Source organism: Lutra lutra, chromosome 8 (assembly GCF_902655055.1).
Source record: "Lutra lutra chromosome 8, mLutLut1.2, whole genome shotgun sequence".
In the NCBI taxonomy this organism is placed as follows: Eukaryota; Metazoa; Chordata; class Mammalia; order Carnivora; family Mustelidae; genus Lutra; species Lutra lutra.
In genome coordinates, this window is record NC_062285.1 from 141,413,945 (window position 1) to 141,428,532 (window position 14,588).

The window sequence follows — 14,588 nt, forward strand, 5'->3', positions numbered from 1 at the left end:
GGAAGGTTGTCCCACAGCTGCCACCCTTCAGGGCCTCTGGTGGTGACAGGTCTAGCCTGGACTCTTGAGCTCTTGAGTGCCAGCCATCCAGCACCCTCCCCCCCCCCGCCCCACCTGCCGCCCACAGAGGCAGGTCCCAGATCGCAGACCACAAGGGAGGAGCCCAGAGTGGGGTGACGGTCACCTCGGCCCCAGAGTGCTACAGTGGGAGGAGGGCTTCCTTCTGAAGAGGAGGGAGGTGGCAGGTGTTTTTGAGCAGAAAATCCCTCTGGCGTCTAAGGTGCAGGTGGGAGGGAATGGGCGACCAGGTGGGCTGTGGGGTTGGGTATGGTGGCAGTCGGGGATGAGGGTTAGATTTAGGAAGTCCTGTGTAGCGGCTCAGGAGGAGGGGTGGACGCCTAAGACCTTTGTCCCCAGCATGTCAGGACGCAGTGTGCTTGGGAGCAGAGCAGCCACCCTCCCATGCAGCCAGGAAGGGAGGCCCAGGCCTGGGACCCCGCTTGGTGCCTGCCTCAGCTCTGGTGTGGCGGCTGCAGCCTGCCTGCGAGACCAGCCTTCCTGGCGGCCCGTCCCTGCCGGCCTGGGGCAAAGGGAACGAGGAGGGATGGGTCCCACCGTTGTTTAGTTGGACCCTGTGTGGGGCTGATAGGCCGCACCGTTGGGTTGGGAGGGCTTTAAGGCCAGGCTGCTGTGCGGGGCTGAGAGCTCAGTGCCAGCCCCCCCCCCACCCCTGAGGCAGGATGAACGCAGTCGCCCTCAGTGACAGTCAGGGTGCTGGGGCTGTGCCCAGAGCAAAGCCTCTCCCTTCCACACCGATGTGACAGCGGGAGCTGCTGCCTCCGAGCCTTCTCCCCACCCAGCAGGAGGCCTTCGGGGCGGGAAGGAGCGGGGAGCGGGCCCGAGGCTCCAGGGTCGGGCTTTCCAGCCATCCACATGGCAGCTGAGCCCAATAAAGGAGGCCCTGAGAGGCAGGGGGCTCGGGCCTGCCCCCATTCCCCACTTGCTCGTTGTGCTGGGAGGCCGTTGAGGCAGGGACTGAAACCCCGGTCATGTTCCGCCAGCTCACAGGACATCGTGGAGCCTCCCAGGCCTCGGGGTTCCTGATCCGCGGCCCTGGTGGCTGGGCCTCTTGTCCTGCTGGGAAGGCCGAGCCTGGGCAGCGGCAGCAGGAACAGGAGGAAGGGCAGCCAGGTGGAAGTCTCTCGGGCGCAGGCAGGTGTTGGTGGGGGGAGACTGCCCGTCCTCCCAGCCGGCCCAGCGGCCGCTCTGGCCACCCAGGCCTCCCCTCTGGCGGGGCCCATGGCAGCCTTCCAGCCGGTGGTGCCACCCTCCCTCTGTTGGGCACAGCCTGCCCTCTGCGTGCCCCTGAGGCCACCACCCAAGTGCAGGAGGCCACTTTGTGCACTGCGTCAGCTGTCTGCCAGGGGGCACCGGGGGGCCAAGCTCATGAGCTGAGACTGCACTGCCCTGCGCTGGCGGGCCCAGGACTGTGCCCCACCCCGGGTGACCTTCAGGAGACCCTGGGCAGGCTGAAGGGGGTGGAGCTGAGGGGTAGGGCATGTGTCCCCTGTTCCCGTTTCCCAGATGGGTACCCCAGTTGCCAGGCTCCGCCATTGCCCCAGGTTCCCAGACCCTGAGGGAAGGAGGGCCCAGGGCCGGGGCTGTACACAGGACAGGAGAGGGTTGAAGCTCTCAGGGAACCCCAGACAGGGCCTGCTCATCCCGACTGCGTTAGGGGGATGGACAGAAAGTTCCAGTACGGTTCCTTTTCCCCAGGGCCTGTCCCCCGCATCCTGTCCATAGTCCCTGGCCGGCTCAGGGAGTGGGGCCGGGGAAGAGCAGCACAGCAGAAGCACAAATTCAAAAATCTTAATTTATTGCAGACTCTTCTCTGGTGTTGTAATTCCAGTGTTTCCAATATCAATAAATAGACATTTGTTTAAAAAAAAAAATCTCCAGTGTCTCATTTCTCATAAAGTCTTAAGTCACAAAACTAGGTTTACAGTTTTTCCTGTCTTAATACAACGGACAGTTGTTTTTTGGTAACAATTCTGATCAGATTGAAAACTGCAGCTCAAGGGGCAGGACCCAGCTGTGGAAGAGTGAGGACGCGGTGGGGGGGGGGTCCGACTCGAGGGTGTTCACTGTTTGTACTTAAGAAAAGGTCTGGTCCGGTAAACATCCGAAGACACCCTTCTGCCTTCAAAATGCCGCTCGCCCGCTAAGGCACATTTGTAATTCATCCCACATGTGGACCCTGCGGTGTCGTGTCACTCCTGTGTGAGGTGTGTGGCCTGAGACCCGCCCCGCACCTGCTGTTCCCGGTGTGGTAGTGAACAGTGCTCACGTTTCCATCAACACGGAGCAGAAATCTTCACTTTGACTTGATTCTCTTCCTGTTTTACGGTTTCTCGTATGTGGAGGCAGCGGTGCTAACCGTGCATTTGGGCGCCTGACTGGAAGAACAAAGGCAACACAAGAAGGAGACGTGTCTGAGTCATTCTGGGCCCCGTTCCATAGCCCCTGCGGCCACGCCGTGCCAAGTGCCCACTGTGGGACAGGCACAGCCGCTCCTCGTACGAGCTTCCAAAAAACAGCTTGGTAACCATGGCTGTGGCTGTGGCTTTGTCCCTCTGCACAATTGGCCATTTGAAGCAAAATGAAGTAATTGGTTGGGTTCTGGGGGCGGGGCCCCAGCCTGCCCGGGGATCCTCGGCGTCTCAAAGAACTGGACAATTTGGCAGGAAGGAATGTGACATCCTGGAAGGCCCCACACCTCCATCTAAATCGGGAACATGTGAGCACTGTAAGATCCACCGGGAACAGGAGCAGAGGGACAAAAGACATCCCCACCTGCGGTACCCCATGACTGGGATGAGGGCCAGGGAGGTGCCGCAGGCTGAGAGTGAGTCCGGGGTGGGGGCGGCCAGGGAAGGGCCAGAGCTAGGTCACCTCTGTTTCTCCACCACTGACCTCGGGGGGCTCCCTCCGTCCCGCCCCATTGTAGGCTGCTGGGAGATCCGTGGGATGGATCGTCCTAGCCTGTCGTAGGCTGCCCTGTCTCTGATCCATCACAGTTGCGGCGGCTGGGAGCGGAGGACACACGTCCCAGAAACGTGCCATGAATTCAGGCGGTCGCTCGCGATGCCCACACAATCCCTGCGTTCTAGCCGAGCACAGGGGCAGGAGCCTCTGTTCGAGGACGGCCTCTCCCCGACGCACTTCCCACTCTGATCTACTGGGACACCAGTTGCATCAACGCATGCCAGGTTCAAGTACAACTGTGCAACCTTCCTTGTATGAAAAAAATAGTGAGAGATCGTCCCACGGATCTCCCAGTATCAACAGTACAAATGCAAAATATACACAGGCTTTCCACCTTCTCAAAGTCCCGTACAAATATATAGAGAAGTATCTACACGTTTTCAACAAAAGACAGTAGTTTGCTTCAAGACGAGGAATGTCTCTGCAAAGGGCCATCAAGGCCACCGACCAGAGGTCTGTGCTGCAGGGGGTGCCCGCATGGCCAGTGGGCCTCCCGTCTTCCGCCTACGCCTGGCACCCCCGAACCCCAGCAAGCCAGGCCTGGCAGCTTCCGGCCCTGCCAGCTCTCATGCTGGGCCCATTCCTGGCCTGCCGGGGCATGGCTCTGTCTCTGTCCGCAGTCGGGATCCAGATGAGCCAGCCCGGGAGCCCACACACGCATCCTCGTGCCCGTGGCCTTTGGCACTTGTCACGGGTCACCTGGGCCCTGGGCCCCTGGGGGCAGCCTGGGGCTTTGTGTCTGGACTGTGGGTCACACCAGTCATGGGGCTGCCACTGCAGGACCCCCTTCACTGCCAGGGCAGTGGCCCCCTGGGTTTCCAAGGTCCAAGCGTGTGTCAATGCAGCACAGAGGCCTGGCTGGAGACGGTGGGCTTGTCTCACGGTTTCCTGACGGTTCAGATTGAAGTTTCGTTACTGCCTCTGTGCGTGGGAAGAAGCCATCAGGCAGGCGGAGGTCAGCAAGAATGGCCCTTGCTACGCATGAAGCCAGCAGGGGGGCCAGGTTGGAGGTCACGCTGGGGCAGACACCTACCCCCCCAACGCAGGACGGGGGGGGGCAGAATCTCCCAGTCAGGGGGCGCAGAGAGAGACAAGCTCGCACGTGGACATAGCTACACTAGGCAGGAGAGGGGGCAGTCGAGTCTGCACCCTGACACCCAGGGCCCCCGGGAGGGCCATGCCCATCAGCGTCCACACAGCCTGCCCTGCTGTGGGGTAACCAAACTCAGTTTTCAGAGCGCCATTCTAGAAGACCTGGCTCCCACTCTTTGCTCCTCCCTTAGAAGTCTGTAGGAGGAAGGAGCCATGGGGGGAGGCCAGCAGGCCCGTCTGGAGCCAAGATCCCTGCTCCGTTCCTCTGCAGGGGTCCCCCAGAGACTTGATTTCCTGGACCAAGATCCTTACAAAGTGCTTAGTCCCGCAGGGTCTTAAGTCCCAGAATTTCAGGGCTGGGCAGGGGTTTAGGGCTTTGGCCAATGCAGCCGCCACCTGAATGTTGGCAGTCGGCCCGCCCTGGTCAGAAGTCCACTTCGTCCTTCCGAGGGCTGCCCCTGACCCCGCGGAAGCCCCTCCCTCCACAATACCCCAGCACAGCCCCCGGGGCCCCTCTCTGGACTGGACACCTGTCCCCTTGTCAGGAGACGAAGGGAAAGCCGGCCGGGGCCGCTCCTGCTGCCCTGCAGCCCAGGCCGAGGCTACTCACTCGGAGTCGGAGCCCGCCGCCTGGGCGCTCCCGGCCCGCACGTTCATGGCCACCCCGTTGAGGTGCTCGCGCCCCGGCTCCCGGCGCGGGCTCTTGATGGTGATGGTGCCGTCGGGGGCGCGGGCCCCGTCACTCGAGCCCACGGAGGACGAGCGCGAAGACGCGGGGCTCTGCTCGCACTCGGCCAGCTTCTCCCGCAGCCGCGACTTGAGGCTCTTCTCGGTCAGCGGCGGCGGATAGGTGACCTTGTTTTTCAAGATGCCTGGAGGTGGGAAGGTGGGGAGTCGCGATCAGCCTGCCGCGGCCGGAGCAGGGACCCGAGGAGCAGACTCTGGGCCCTGCGGAGCCCCTGCTCTTCCCTCCTTGGTCTCAGCGACAGGCGGCGGGGCCAAATGGTCACCCCCGTGCGGGGAAGCCGACCCGTGGAGACCTGGACCCACCCGCACCGCCGCTCCTGCGTCCCGCCCCGCCCTGCCCCTGCCCCGCCCCCCACCCCGCGTGCACTCGGCCCACTCCCCCGCCACACCAGCACCCCACCCAGACCCAGCCCCTACACCACCCCCTCCCCGCGCCCCGTCCCGCCCACTGCCCCGCCCTCCACCCACCTGCACCCCACCCCACCCCCACCCCTTCGCCCCGCCGGGACCCCGGCCCCGCCCCTCTGCACTCTGTTCCCACCCAGACCCCGCCCCCTCCCAACACGGCCCCACCTCTGTCCCCTCCCCCGCTGAGGCGCTTCCCCGTCCCCCAGCTTCCCGGGAACAGCGCGGCCTCCCCATGCCCAAAGCACCTTTTCTCTGCTCCGGGGGCTGGCTGGGGAGCACGCTCGCGGGCCTCGGCGGGCCGCCGCTCTCCTGCTCCGGGGGCCGCTCCCCGCAGTGGTTGCCCTGCTCGTCCAGGTGCAGCTCCACGCTGACCTTGGTCTCGACCTTCAGGCGCGGCTGGTCGCCAGGCTCCTCACTGTCGCTGCCAGCCGGGCTCTCGCTAGGCCAGCCGGCCGGGATGTGGTTGGCCACGGCGTCCACTGAGGCACAAGAGGAGCCGTCAACAGCGGGGACCCCTGCCCCCCTGAAGGCTTCCCTCGTGTCCCTCCGCGGGGAGCCTGCCTCCCACGCGGCCCTGAGCCCCCGCGGCAGAGCTGCAGGCCGGACCCGGTGCCACCCTCCAGGTGGGGCAGCCACGGCTCCTGACAGCGGGGGCCCAGCCCACAGTGCCCCACCTCAACACCCTGGCGCCTCAACACCGGCCCCCCAGCAACAATCGGGGCCAGCAACGTGGGGTCCTTGAAGCGGGGTTCCCGGAGAGACCCTCAAAGACCTCCCTGCCTCTGCTCTGCAGATGCTGTGGGCAGGGCCTTCCCCCGCCGGCACCTCCCCCCTGCCTCCACTGTCCATCACAGGAGGCGGGCCTCAGACACACCGCCCAACACTGCCTCACCTTTAGGGGTGCTGTGGACGGGGCCCCGAGCCGAATCCCATTTGCCCTCGGCCTCCGCCCCATCGTCCTCACTGTCTGAGGAGTGCGAGGAGGCGTAGGAGCTGCTCTGCTCATCCAGGGACAGCTCGCTGTCCGAGTCCGAGTCGTGCTCTGCGGGGAGGGCGGGAGGGCCGGAGGCTCAGGCCAAGGGCTGAGTGGGGCCAGCTGGGCCCGGGCACGGGGGAAGTGATCGTTTCCCTGGGGACCTTCTGAATGGGTTGGGCCACAGACGTCCTCTGAGCCTGTACATCCGCAACCAAGAGGCCCATGGGCCTAACAAGAGCCAAGAAGAAGCCCCCCCACCGGCCCCCCAGGAGGGACATGCCCAGGGGCCGCCTTCCAGGGGACACATACCGTGGTGCTTCTTGGTGCTTCTGGGGACAAAGGACGAATCTGGCTCCCCATGGCCGCCCCGTGCTGGCCCAGAGGACACGCTGAGCTTCTGACCCCCTCCGTCCCTAGAGAGGGTAGGAGGGTGGGCTCAGCGCCATCACTCGGGGGGTTGCATGACATGACGACCCAACATCACCGGGCACCTTTGGCATGTGCCAAGGTGGCCCCACAGGGCTCTGGAAGGTTCGCTGCCACGAAAGACTCCCGGAGCATGTGGGGAGCCACACGCCCTCTGGAACAGGAGGGCACACCACTCGGGCCATTCCGAGCGAATGCAGCCTGCATTCGCCCTGAGAGCTGGGCCTCCCCCCGCCCCACCGTGCCCCCGGGACAAGCGAGGGCACCGGCTGGGCCTGACCTGACGGTGCTGTCCAGTGAGGCAGTGGACTCGCCCAGGGCCGTGCGGAACATGTTGGGCTCCTCGCTGTACGTGTGGTTGCAGTTGAGGGAGCGCTGCAGGAGGGGGCACAGTTATCGCCGGAGCAGAGGCCACTGGCCTGCAGAGGACAGCTCTGTCCCCACAGCAAGCCCTGGTGCCAGCACCCTGACGGTGCCCCCACCCAGCACAGAGCACACAGGCCTCGTGGCGGCCTGGAGGACAGCACCCCTAGCCCCCACAGTGGTCCAAGGACGTCTTCCTGCCCGCAGCCAGGGCTTCTGCCGTCGCCCTGTCCTCTGTGACCTTGAACAATGGGGCTGTGATGAGGACAGACCCCATCTAGTGAACCTTGCTCCCTTCCCAGGACGTCAGGAATGGAATCAGCCTCGATGCCACTCTCCAAGGGGCTCTCTGATGCCAGGGTCAGTGGAGACCCGGCAACTATGTTGAATGCTTGGTCTAGAGACCCGCAGGGCAATCCCCTCCCCCCGCCCCGCCCTGGTCCTCGGGCACCGCCTACCGTCAGCAGGGTGGCCCTCGTGGTGGCGGAGTCATCCAGGTGCAGCTTCTTCCCAGAAAGCACTGCCTTCAGGTGCTTCCTGACCTCTCTGTTGAGCACGCAGTGGAACAGGAGGACGAAGAGACCCTGGAGGGAGGGGACGGCTGGTCAGGGCAGGGATGGGCCGGCAGCGAAGCAGCTAGGGTCCTGTGGCTGCCACGCCGGTGGGCACACCCGCCTGCCCAAGGACGCAGACAGCACAGCCACACCATGTGCCACGGAGTGCCCGGAGCCAGCCTGGCCGCGGGGGCCCACCCTGGGCACCCCCTCCCCGGGGCCTCTGCTTGCCTAGGGGAGCGGGGACAGGGCAGCCAGGACAGGGCAGCCAGCACGCCAGGGGCCAAGGGGGGCTGGTCCCGGCCACACCCCCAGCCATCTGCGTCTCCAACATGACATCACTTGCTGGGAAGCCCTCAGTGGGAACTGTAAATGGCCAACACTGGCCCCGCGGACACGAGTGGGATGTACGCTGCCCCGCGGAGGGAGGATGAGCCCCGGCATCGGCTGAGCAAGGGACAGTGTCCCAGGGGTCCCTGGGAAGGCCCTGGGCAGAGCTGCGCTCCGGACCCCGGGTTCCTTGTTGCCGACCGTGCGCAGAGAGGCGTCACGGGAACCCCCGGCACATTCCGGCCACACGGTGACCGTCATGCCATGGCCCGTCTGCCCTGGACGCCGGGTCCAGGATCTCCCCCAGGCCTTTCAGACAGGAGGTAGCGTAAGCGACTCATGACCTCACCAAGGCTGGCCCCAGCGAGGCCCGCCAGGTCACGGGGACGGAGACGGCCCACCTGTAAGCAGCTGAAGACCGCGAAGAGGTAGTGGAAGGCCAGTGCGTCGCGGTTCACGGCCAGCAGCCCCAGCAGCCAGGTGGCGCTGACGAGCAGCAGCAGCAGGAAGGCGGTCCGCAGCAGGGGGCTGCCGGGGGCGGGGCAGGGGTGACTCCGGGCCCCGCCCTCCCCTCCACCCACCCCCTCCCAGCCCACCCCTCAGCCTCGCCACTTAACTTCCCAAAACTTTTTAAAGCACCTGGTCACTCTCCACTCCTGCAGCCACAGCATCACCATCGCCACCAACCCAGAAAGTCCCAGCCGCACCCCTGTGCCCCAACACCCTGCCGGGCTCCTCCCCATTGCATCCAGGCCCCTCACACCTCCCCAGACCCAGCTGTCACCACCCCTCCTCCCTCCACCCATCCGTTAACAGGACCTGGGTGAGGGGCACAGAGGCCCGTCCTGCTCCCTTCTGCCACCAGGTGCTGCAGAGCCTACCCCCTACTGTCCCCGGGGTCCCATGGGCCAAGGTGGCCTGCCCCAGGCCTCCTCATGCTCAGCGCCCTGCCTCTCCTCTACTACGTGCCCGCTGCCCCCGGCCTCTCCCCACTGCGGCCTGCTGATGCATCCACGTGGCCATCATGTCCCCAGGGGCTGAGCTGGGGGGTGGCGAAGGGCCTGGGCACAGGGAGACGGGTGCCTTCAGGGGCTCTGCTAGGCGTTCAGTCCCACACTGGGACCCACTTACACAACCCCTTTCCTTTCATAATAATGGTGCTTTCTTTGGCAGGAAACCTTCGCAGACAGGACAAAAATGACTGTGTTGACCTGAAAAACATTTTTTTAAAAACCCAAGTCAGGTGGCCGGCTGGTCAGTATCGCCACGGATCAGAAGACCCAACGCTTCTGAGGGGCTCTGCCTGCATCTCCAGGTGCGGCTGGAATGAGAAGGTCTCACATGCCCCCTGCCTGAGGGACCCTCCAGAGGGTGGGTGCCGAGCTGCCTCCTAGCGGACGAGGACGCAGACGGGGACGAACCCGCAGGTCCAATGGCGAGGCCTCAGCACCATGAGATCACCCTTCCTGCCCAATAGGCTGCTCTGACGAGCCAAGGACCCCACCGGCCCCCAAAACCCCTTCCAGCCCACGTGCCCAGTTTCCCACACCCCCAAGAATCGTGGGTTCTGCGAAACTCCCGGACTCACGATGATAACCGCTCCAATGGGCCCGGCGAAGCTCCAGATCAGGGTGTCTCGAAGGGACAGCCAGCAGAAGTCGGGGTTTCCATAGCCCTGGGGGTCCAGGCCCACTGCGAGTCCTGGACAACGGGGAGGGAAGTGGGGACTCATCCCGGGAGGGGCCCCTCCTGAGGGCCGGCCTGAGGGGGCACGTGGCCACAAGCAGCATTCCCAGCTCGGCGCACACACATCACATGCAGATCATACACACCCCACACACACATCACATACAGACCTACACACCACATACACATCACATATAGACCACACACACCCCACACACAACATACACACATCACGTACAGACCACACACACACCACACACGTCACATACAGACCACACACAGCACACATACTACATATGCACATCACATACAGACCACACTCACATCCCACACGTCACATACAGACCACACCCCCCACACTATATACACACGTCACGTGCAGACCACACACACACCACACATGCATCACATAGAAACCACACCCCCACACATACTACATACACATCACATACAGACCACACACATCACATACAGACCACACACCCACACACGCTACATACATGTCATGTACAGACCAAACACACCACACACACGTAAATAAAGACCACACCCCCCCAAACATACTACATACACACGTCACGTGCAGACCACACACTCACCCCACACACACTCCACACATAGACCACACCCCCCACACGACATATACACGTCATGTACAGACCACACACACCATATACACACACCCCATACACGTCACGTACAGACCACACACCCCACACACACTACATACGCACATCACATACAGACCACACACAGCACATACACACCCTACATACAGACCACATACCCGACGCACATGACATACACACATCCCATACAGACCACACACCCACACCACACACATCACATATAGACCACGCACACCACACACAGTACACACAGACCACACACACCCCACACATACACTACAGGGTACACACGCACACACACCACACAACATATAGACCCTTCCCACACATACACACTCTATGCAGACTACACATCCCACACACACAACACACACACCGCAGACAGAACACACGCACACATACCCACCCACCCACACGCCGGGCGGAAGTGGAGTTTCTGTCTGTTCGGTGCCACAGACAGAACCCTAAGCGGACTCGCACCCGGCCCTCAAGGAGCCCACACCACCCCTGAGCAGAGACGCAACCCCCCAGTGGGCACCGAGTGATCACACTCACGGCACAGATGCAAGACGGGGAGGGCCTCCTCTGCCAGGGGCCAGTCACGCTGGGTGTCTGGTACCCAGAGGAGGCCAGAGAGCTCGCCCACCTGGGCCCAGGGGTGTGGGCTCACCGGATGTGGGCTCCCAGGTGGGCGAGGTCACATGGGCTCCCCAAGCAGTGGTGGGCCCCCGGCCCGGGGCCACCCCAGCAGGGCGGCTCCTCCAGTCCTCACCTGTGATGATGGCCGGGATGCCCCAGCCCACGACATAGTAGAACCTCATGGGCCCAGCATCGATGTTGCGCACCTCGGTCAGCATGCGGTAGACATGCAGGCCCTCCACAAAGGTCCAGGCGAAGGTGCTGGTGTAGACGTAGTGCAGGAGGATGGCGACGACCGTGCACAGGAACTGTGGGGGCAGGGCACGGGACGCTGGCTCAGCACCTGCCCCGAGGGAGCCCACCCCACCCTCGGACCAGGGGCCAGATGCGCACCAGGGGGGAGGGCAGGGACCGAGTCCGTGCACTGTGCAAACGTGAGGGTCTGCAGGTCGGAGGAAGGAAACTGAGTGAGTTGGGTTTTTCTGTGTGATTCACAAAGGAACGGCTGGGCAGTGAGGCGCCGTGTCTCCGCTCCCCGGAGCAGAGGGCGGGGAGGGAGGCACCGGGGGGCCGCGGAGACCACCGCCCAACCCAGATCGGTGCCTGGAGTGAGCAAAGCCACAGGACGGGGGTGGGCAGAGCCTCTAGCGTTTTCATTAGAAGCTGGAAACGTATTTTCCTATCATGGCTCCAGATTCTTTCCTCCAGGCATTTAAATTTAAAAGAAATAGCATGAAAGCAGCCAGCCCAGGCTGCGGGCCCGACTGCGGTGCTGGCCTCCACCTGCTACCCAGCACCCCTGTGGGGGTGTCTGCAGGGTTCAGCAGTGGCCAGAGGGAGGGGGAAGCTTCGTGCTTCGTGACCTCACCACCAAATAAGGTCCTCCCGCCTCCAACAAGGTAACAGAGCCTTCTGCTTCCCGCCAAAACCAGACCATGGGAACGCGTCTGTCTGTCCCTGTCCTCGGCCAGGCAGGGCTGCCCTCAAGCCAGTGCCCAAGTGCCAGGAAGAGAAAACCACTTCCACAGGGCAGTGGAGGCCCAGCATCCCGTCCTCTCCGGACCCTGGCGAGCCAACCCAAAGTCCCTGAGAACAGGAAGAAAGCAGTGTCAGGGAGGGGCTGGGGACAGGACACGGTCACAGGGAGTCCAGCCTCTGTGTGAATCATCTACCGTGAGGTTCTCTAGGCCAGACCTCGAAGAGCTCAGAGCTCGTGCCTTGGCCCAGAGCAGCCTCACGTGGGGCCCCCTGGGAGGGGCTGCGCCGGCTGGGCCCCCAGGCTGCCCAGCTCAGGGAGAGCAGGTGCCCCTTCAAGGTCCTAAAAAGCCAGGCAGGCGCTGAGGAGAGGGGGGAACGTGGAGGGGAAGAAGAGAAAGCCCCAGGACCTCTTGGCCCTACCCCCCCCCCCCTGGTCCCACCCACAGGACCCTCCCCTCCTGCTCCCACCCCTACTCCTGACCCCTCCCACCCCCAGGCCCTGCCCCTCCTAGCCACACCCACACCCAGCCCCTGCTCCTCCTGGTCCCACGCCCACTCTTTGTCCTGCCCCTCCTAGTCACACCTCTCCTGGCCCCACCCACAACCTATGTGGACCCACAGCTGTCCCACCCCCAGGGCACATCCCAGTCCCGCCCAGTCCCGCCCCATTCCTGAGACATTCTGTCTGGTCCTGGTTGCCATGCCATCAGTGCAACCTCCCACGGTCTCAGTGTCCCCGCCAAGGAGCCCCCCCACCCTCTACCCAACAGACACAGGGCCACCACCCTGACCCACACTGGAGGCCGCTCTGCTCCGTCAGCTGCCCGCCAGTGTACCCTGTGGGGAGCTGACCCGAGCACAGGCTGGGTGGGAACATGCGTGACACCTGCTGCCGTTGCCAGCCTGCACGGGCAGCCTCTCCCCAGAAACAGAACCCCAGAGGCGGGGAGGAAACTCCCATAGCACGAACATCTGTCCGGCACGCGGCAAAACAGGACTGAACCGGAAGAGAAGACGGCCCCGGACACTACGACTGGACAACCTGCTCTCCGCCGCGCACCCCACGGTCGGGGGACAGGAGGTCTGCCCTGGGCGATGAGCAGAGCCATCAGCCCAGGCGCCAAGGGTGAGCCTGGGGCTGGGGGAGCCCCACACCACACACTCCCAGGGTCCCCCACATGCAAAGCACAATGGGCTTAGACAAGGGACAATGGGGAGGAGGCTGGCCAGCTGGCTGCCTTCAGTCATGTGAAAAGTAAACCCACAAAACCACCTTTAAAAAAAGAGGTGTTAGAGATACATTTTAAAATTTAATGGGGCTGTACATGTACAGACTTTTGCCCTAAATGTACTACCTTTTCCAGAAACAGAACAAAGACAAAATGCTAATGCCTAATAAATCATTTCAACCTGCCAGTAATCTGGGAGATGAAAAACCTCGCCCAGAGATGGGATTGTGAGTTTACAGAAAACCCATAAAACCCAGGCGAGGTGCCAAGGCTCCCAAATGATGCGCAGCCAGCATTCCTCCTCTCGCGCTCCGGCCTGGAAGAAGCGGACAGCCGTGCTGCTTTCACACGCGGTATGTGGCTGCAAGGCGTGGCTTGCCTCTGTGGAGACCACTCAAGGGCACGCTTGAAGGGTTTGGAGATGAGCCTTCACCTGTCTGATGCGCTGATAAGGACAGGCAGGGAGAGGTCCCCCTGCCTGGCTGGATGCACGCAAACCCTGCAGGGCCCCACGTGGGGATGGCGCCTCTCCCCCACCCCGGCCCAGCACCACGGGGAGTGTCCCGGAGGGCAGCAAGGAAGTTTGCGCTTGCGGGTGTCCTCTGCCAGGCCTGGTGCTCCCCAAGTCACGGCTAAGAAGCCCCCGGGGCCACGGAGGCCATCTTCCCGTGACACTTTGCCTTTGCCTACCCCCTTCCTCCAAAGGAGGTTTGGCCACCCCAGAGGGTCTCAAGGGGAGCCCGCTGCCAGCAGCAAATGACGAGGAAGAGCTCAAGTGTGCCAGCAGCCCTGACCAGCTAGCCAGAACATTCTCTCTTTGCCTTTTATGCCGCTTCCTCTCCTAGGGCTGACCCACTCCCACAGACACGTTTCCTCTCCACGTGGGGGAGATGCCTCCCCTCGGCCTCCAAGGGCTTGGCCAGCCACACCCAGACCAGCCACTCTGTCTCAGTTTTCACCTCACTTTGGGGTGTCCTCCCCAGCTCGTCCCCCTTCCGGAGACCTGAGGCGCCCTTCCTCCTCCCTCCTTGCCCACTTAGCCCTGACTCCTGCCCTTCCCCTCCCGCCCGCTGTTCTGGCTTCGGCTCTGGGCCTCGCCTCCACCCAGCGGACCTATGAGGATAGCCCCTCTGCCGCTCTTCTGACCTCTGGGCAGCTTCCTAACTGGCTGGCTGTGCTCTCCGCGGCACAAGCTGCCTGCAAAAGGAACACAGCACTGCCCGGCATGGCCTCTCAGGCTCTGGGGGACCAGATTCCCCAACCTGTCCCGATTTCTACTAGACCCTTCCCACTGGATGGTTAGTCCTTCCCTAACCAGGCATGGCTCCCCCACCTGCCACCAGGGCACCATTCTGGCACATGACACTCTACGATGACCACTCGTGTCCGTGCCAGGAAAGGGGGCTCCCTGGGCGGGGACGGGAGGGCCCCTTGGACCTGGGTCTTGGGTAGGCGGAACACAGTGACAACCAGCAGGTCCTCGCCG

At 63.2% G+C, this 14,588-nt stretch overlaps 1 protein-coding gene across 1 annotated transcript in view; it reads right to left on the minus strand.

The window, feature by feature from the left end:
• Positions 1–1,859: 1,859 nt before the first annotated feature.
• The window catches only part of CELSR1 (cadherin EGF LAG seven-pass G-type receptor 1), a 135,371-nt gene continuing 122,642 nt past the window's right edge, over positions 1,860–14,588 (minus strand). The window contains exons 25-35 of the mRNA XM_047741199.1: positions 11,029–11,203; positions 9,530–9,642; positions 9,073–9,152; positions 8,343–8,469; positions 7,516–7,641; positions 6,975–7,069; positions 6,578–6,681; positions 6,185–6,334; positions 5,538–5,771; positions 4,748–5,009; positions 1,860–3,966 (exon numbers count right to left, since the gene is read on the minus strand). Of these exons, the coding sequence (XP_047597155.1) occupies positions 3,942–3,966; positions 4,748–5,009; positions 5,538–5,771; positions 6,185–6,334; positions 6,578–6,681; positions 6,975–7,069; positions 7,516–7,641; positions 8,343–8,469; positions 9,073–9,152; positions 9,530–9,642; positions 11,029–11,203 (1,491 nt within the window). The 3' untranslated portion in view covers positions 1,860–3,941. The remainder of the gene's footprint in view (positions 3,967–4,747; positions 5,010–5,537; positions 5,772–6,184; positions 6,335–6,577; positions 6,682–6,974; positions 7,070–7,515; positions 7,642–8,342; positions 8,470–9,072; positions 9,153–9,529; positions 9,643–11,028; positions 11,204–14,588) is intronic.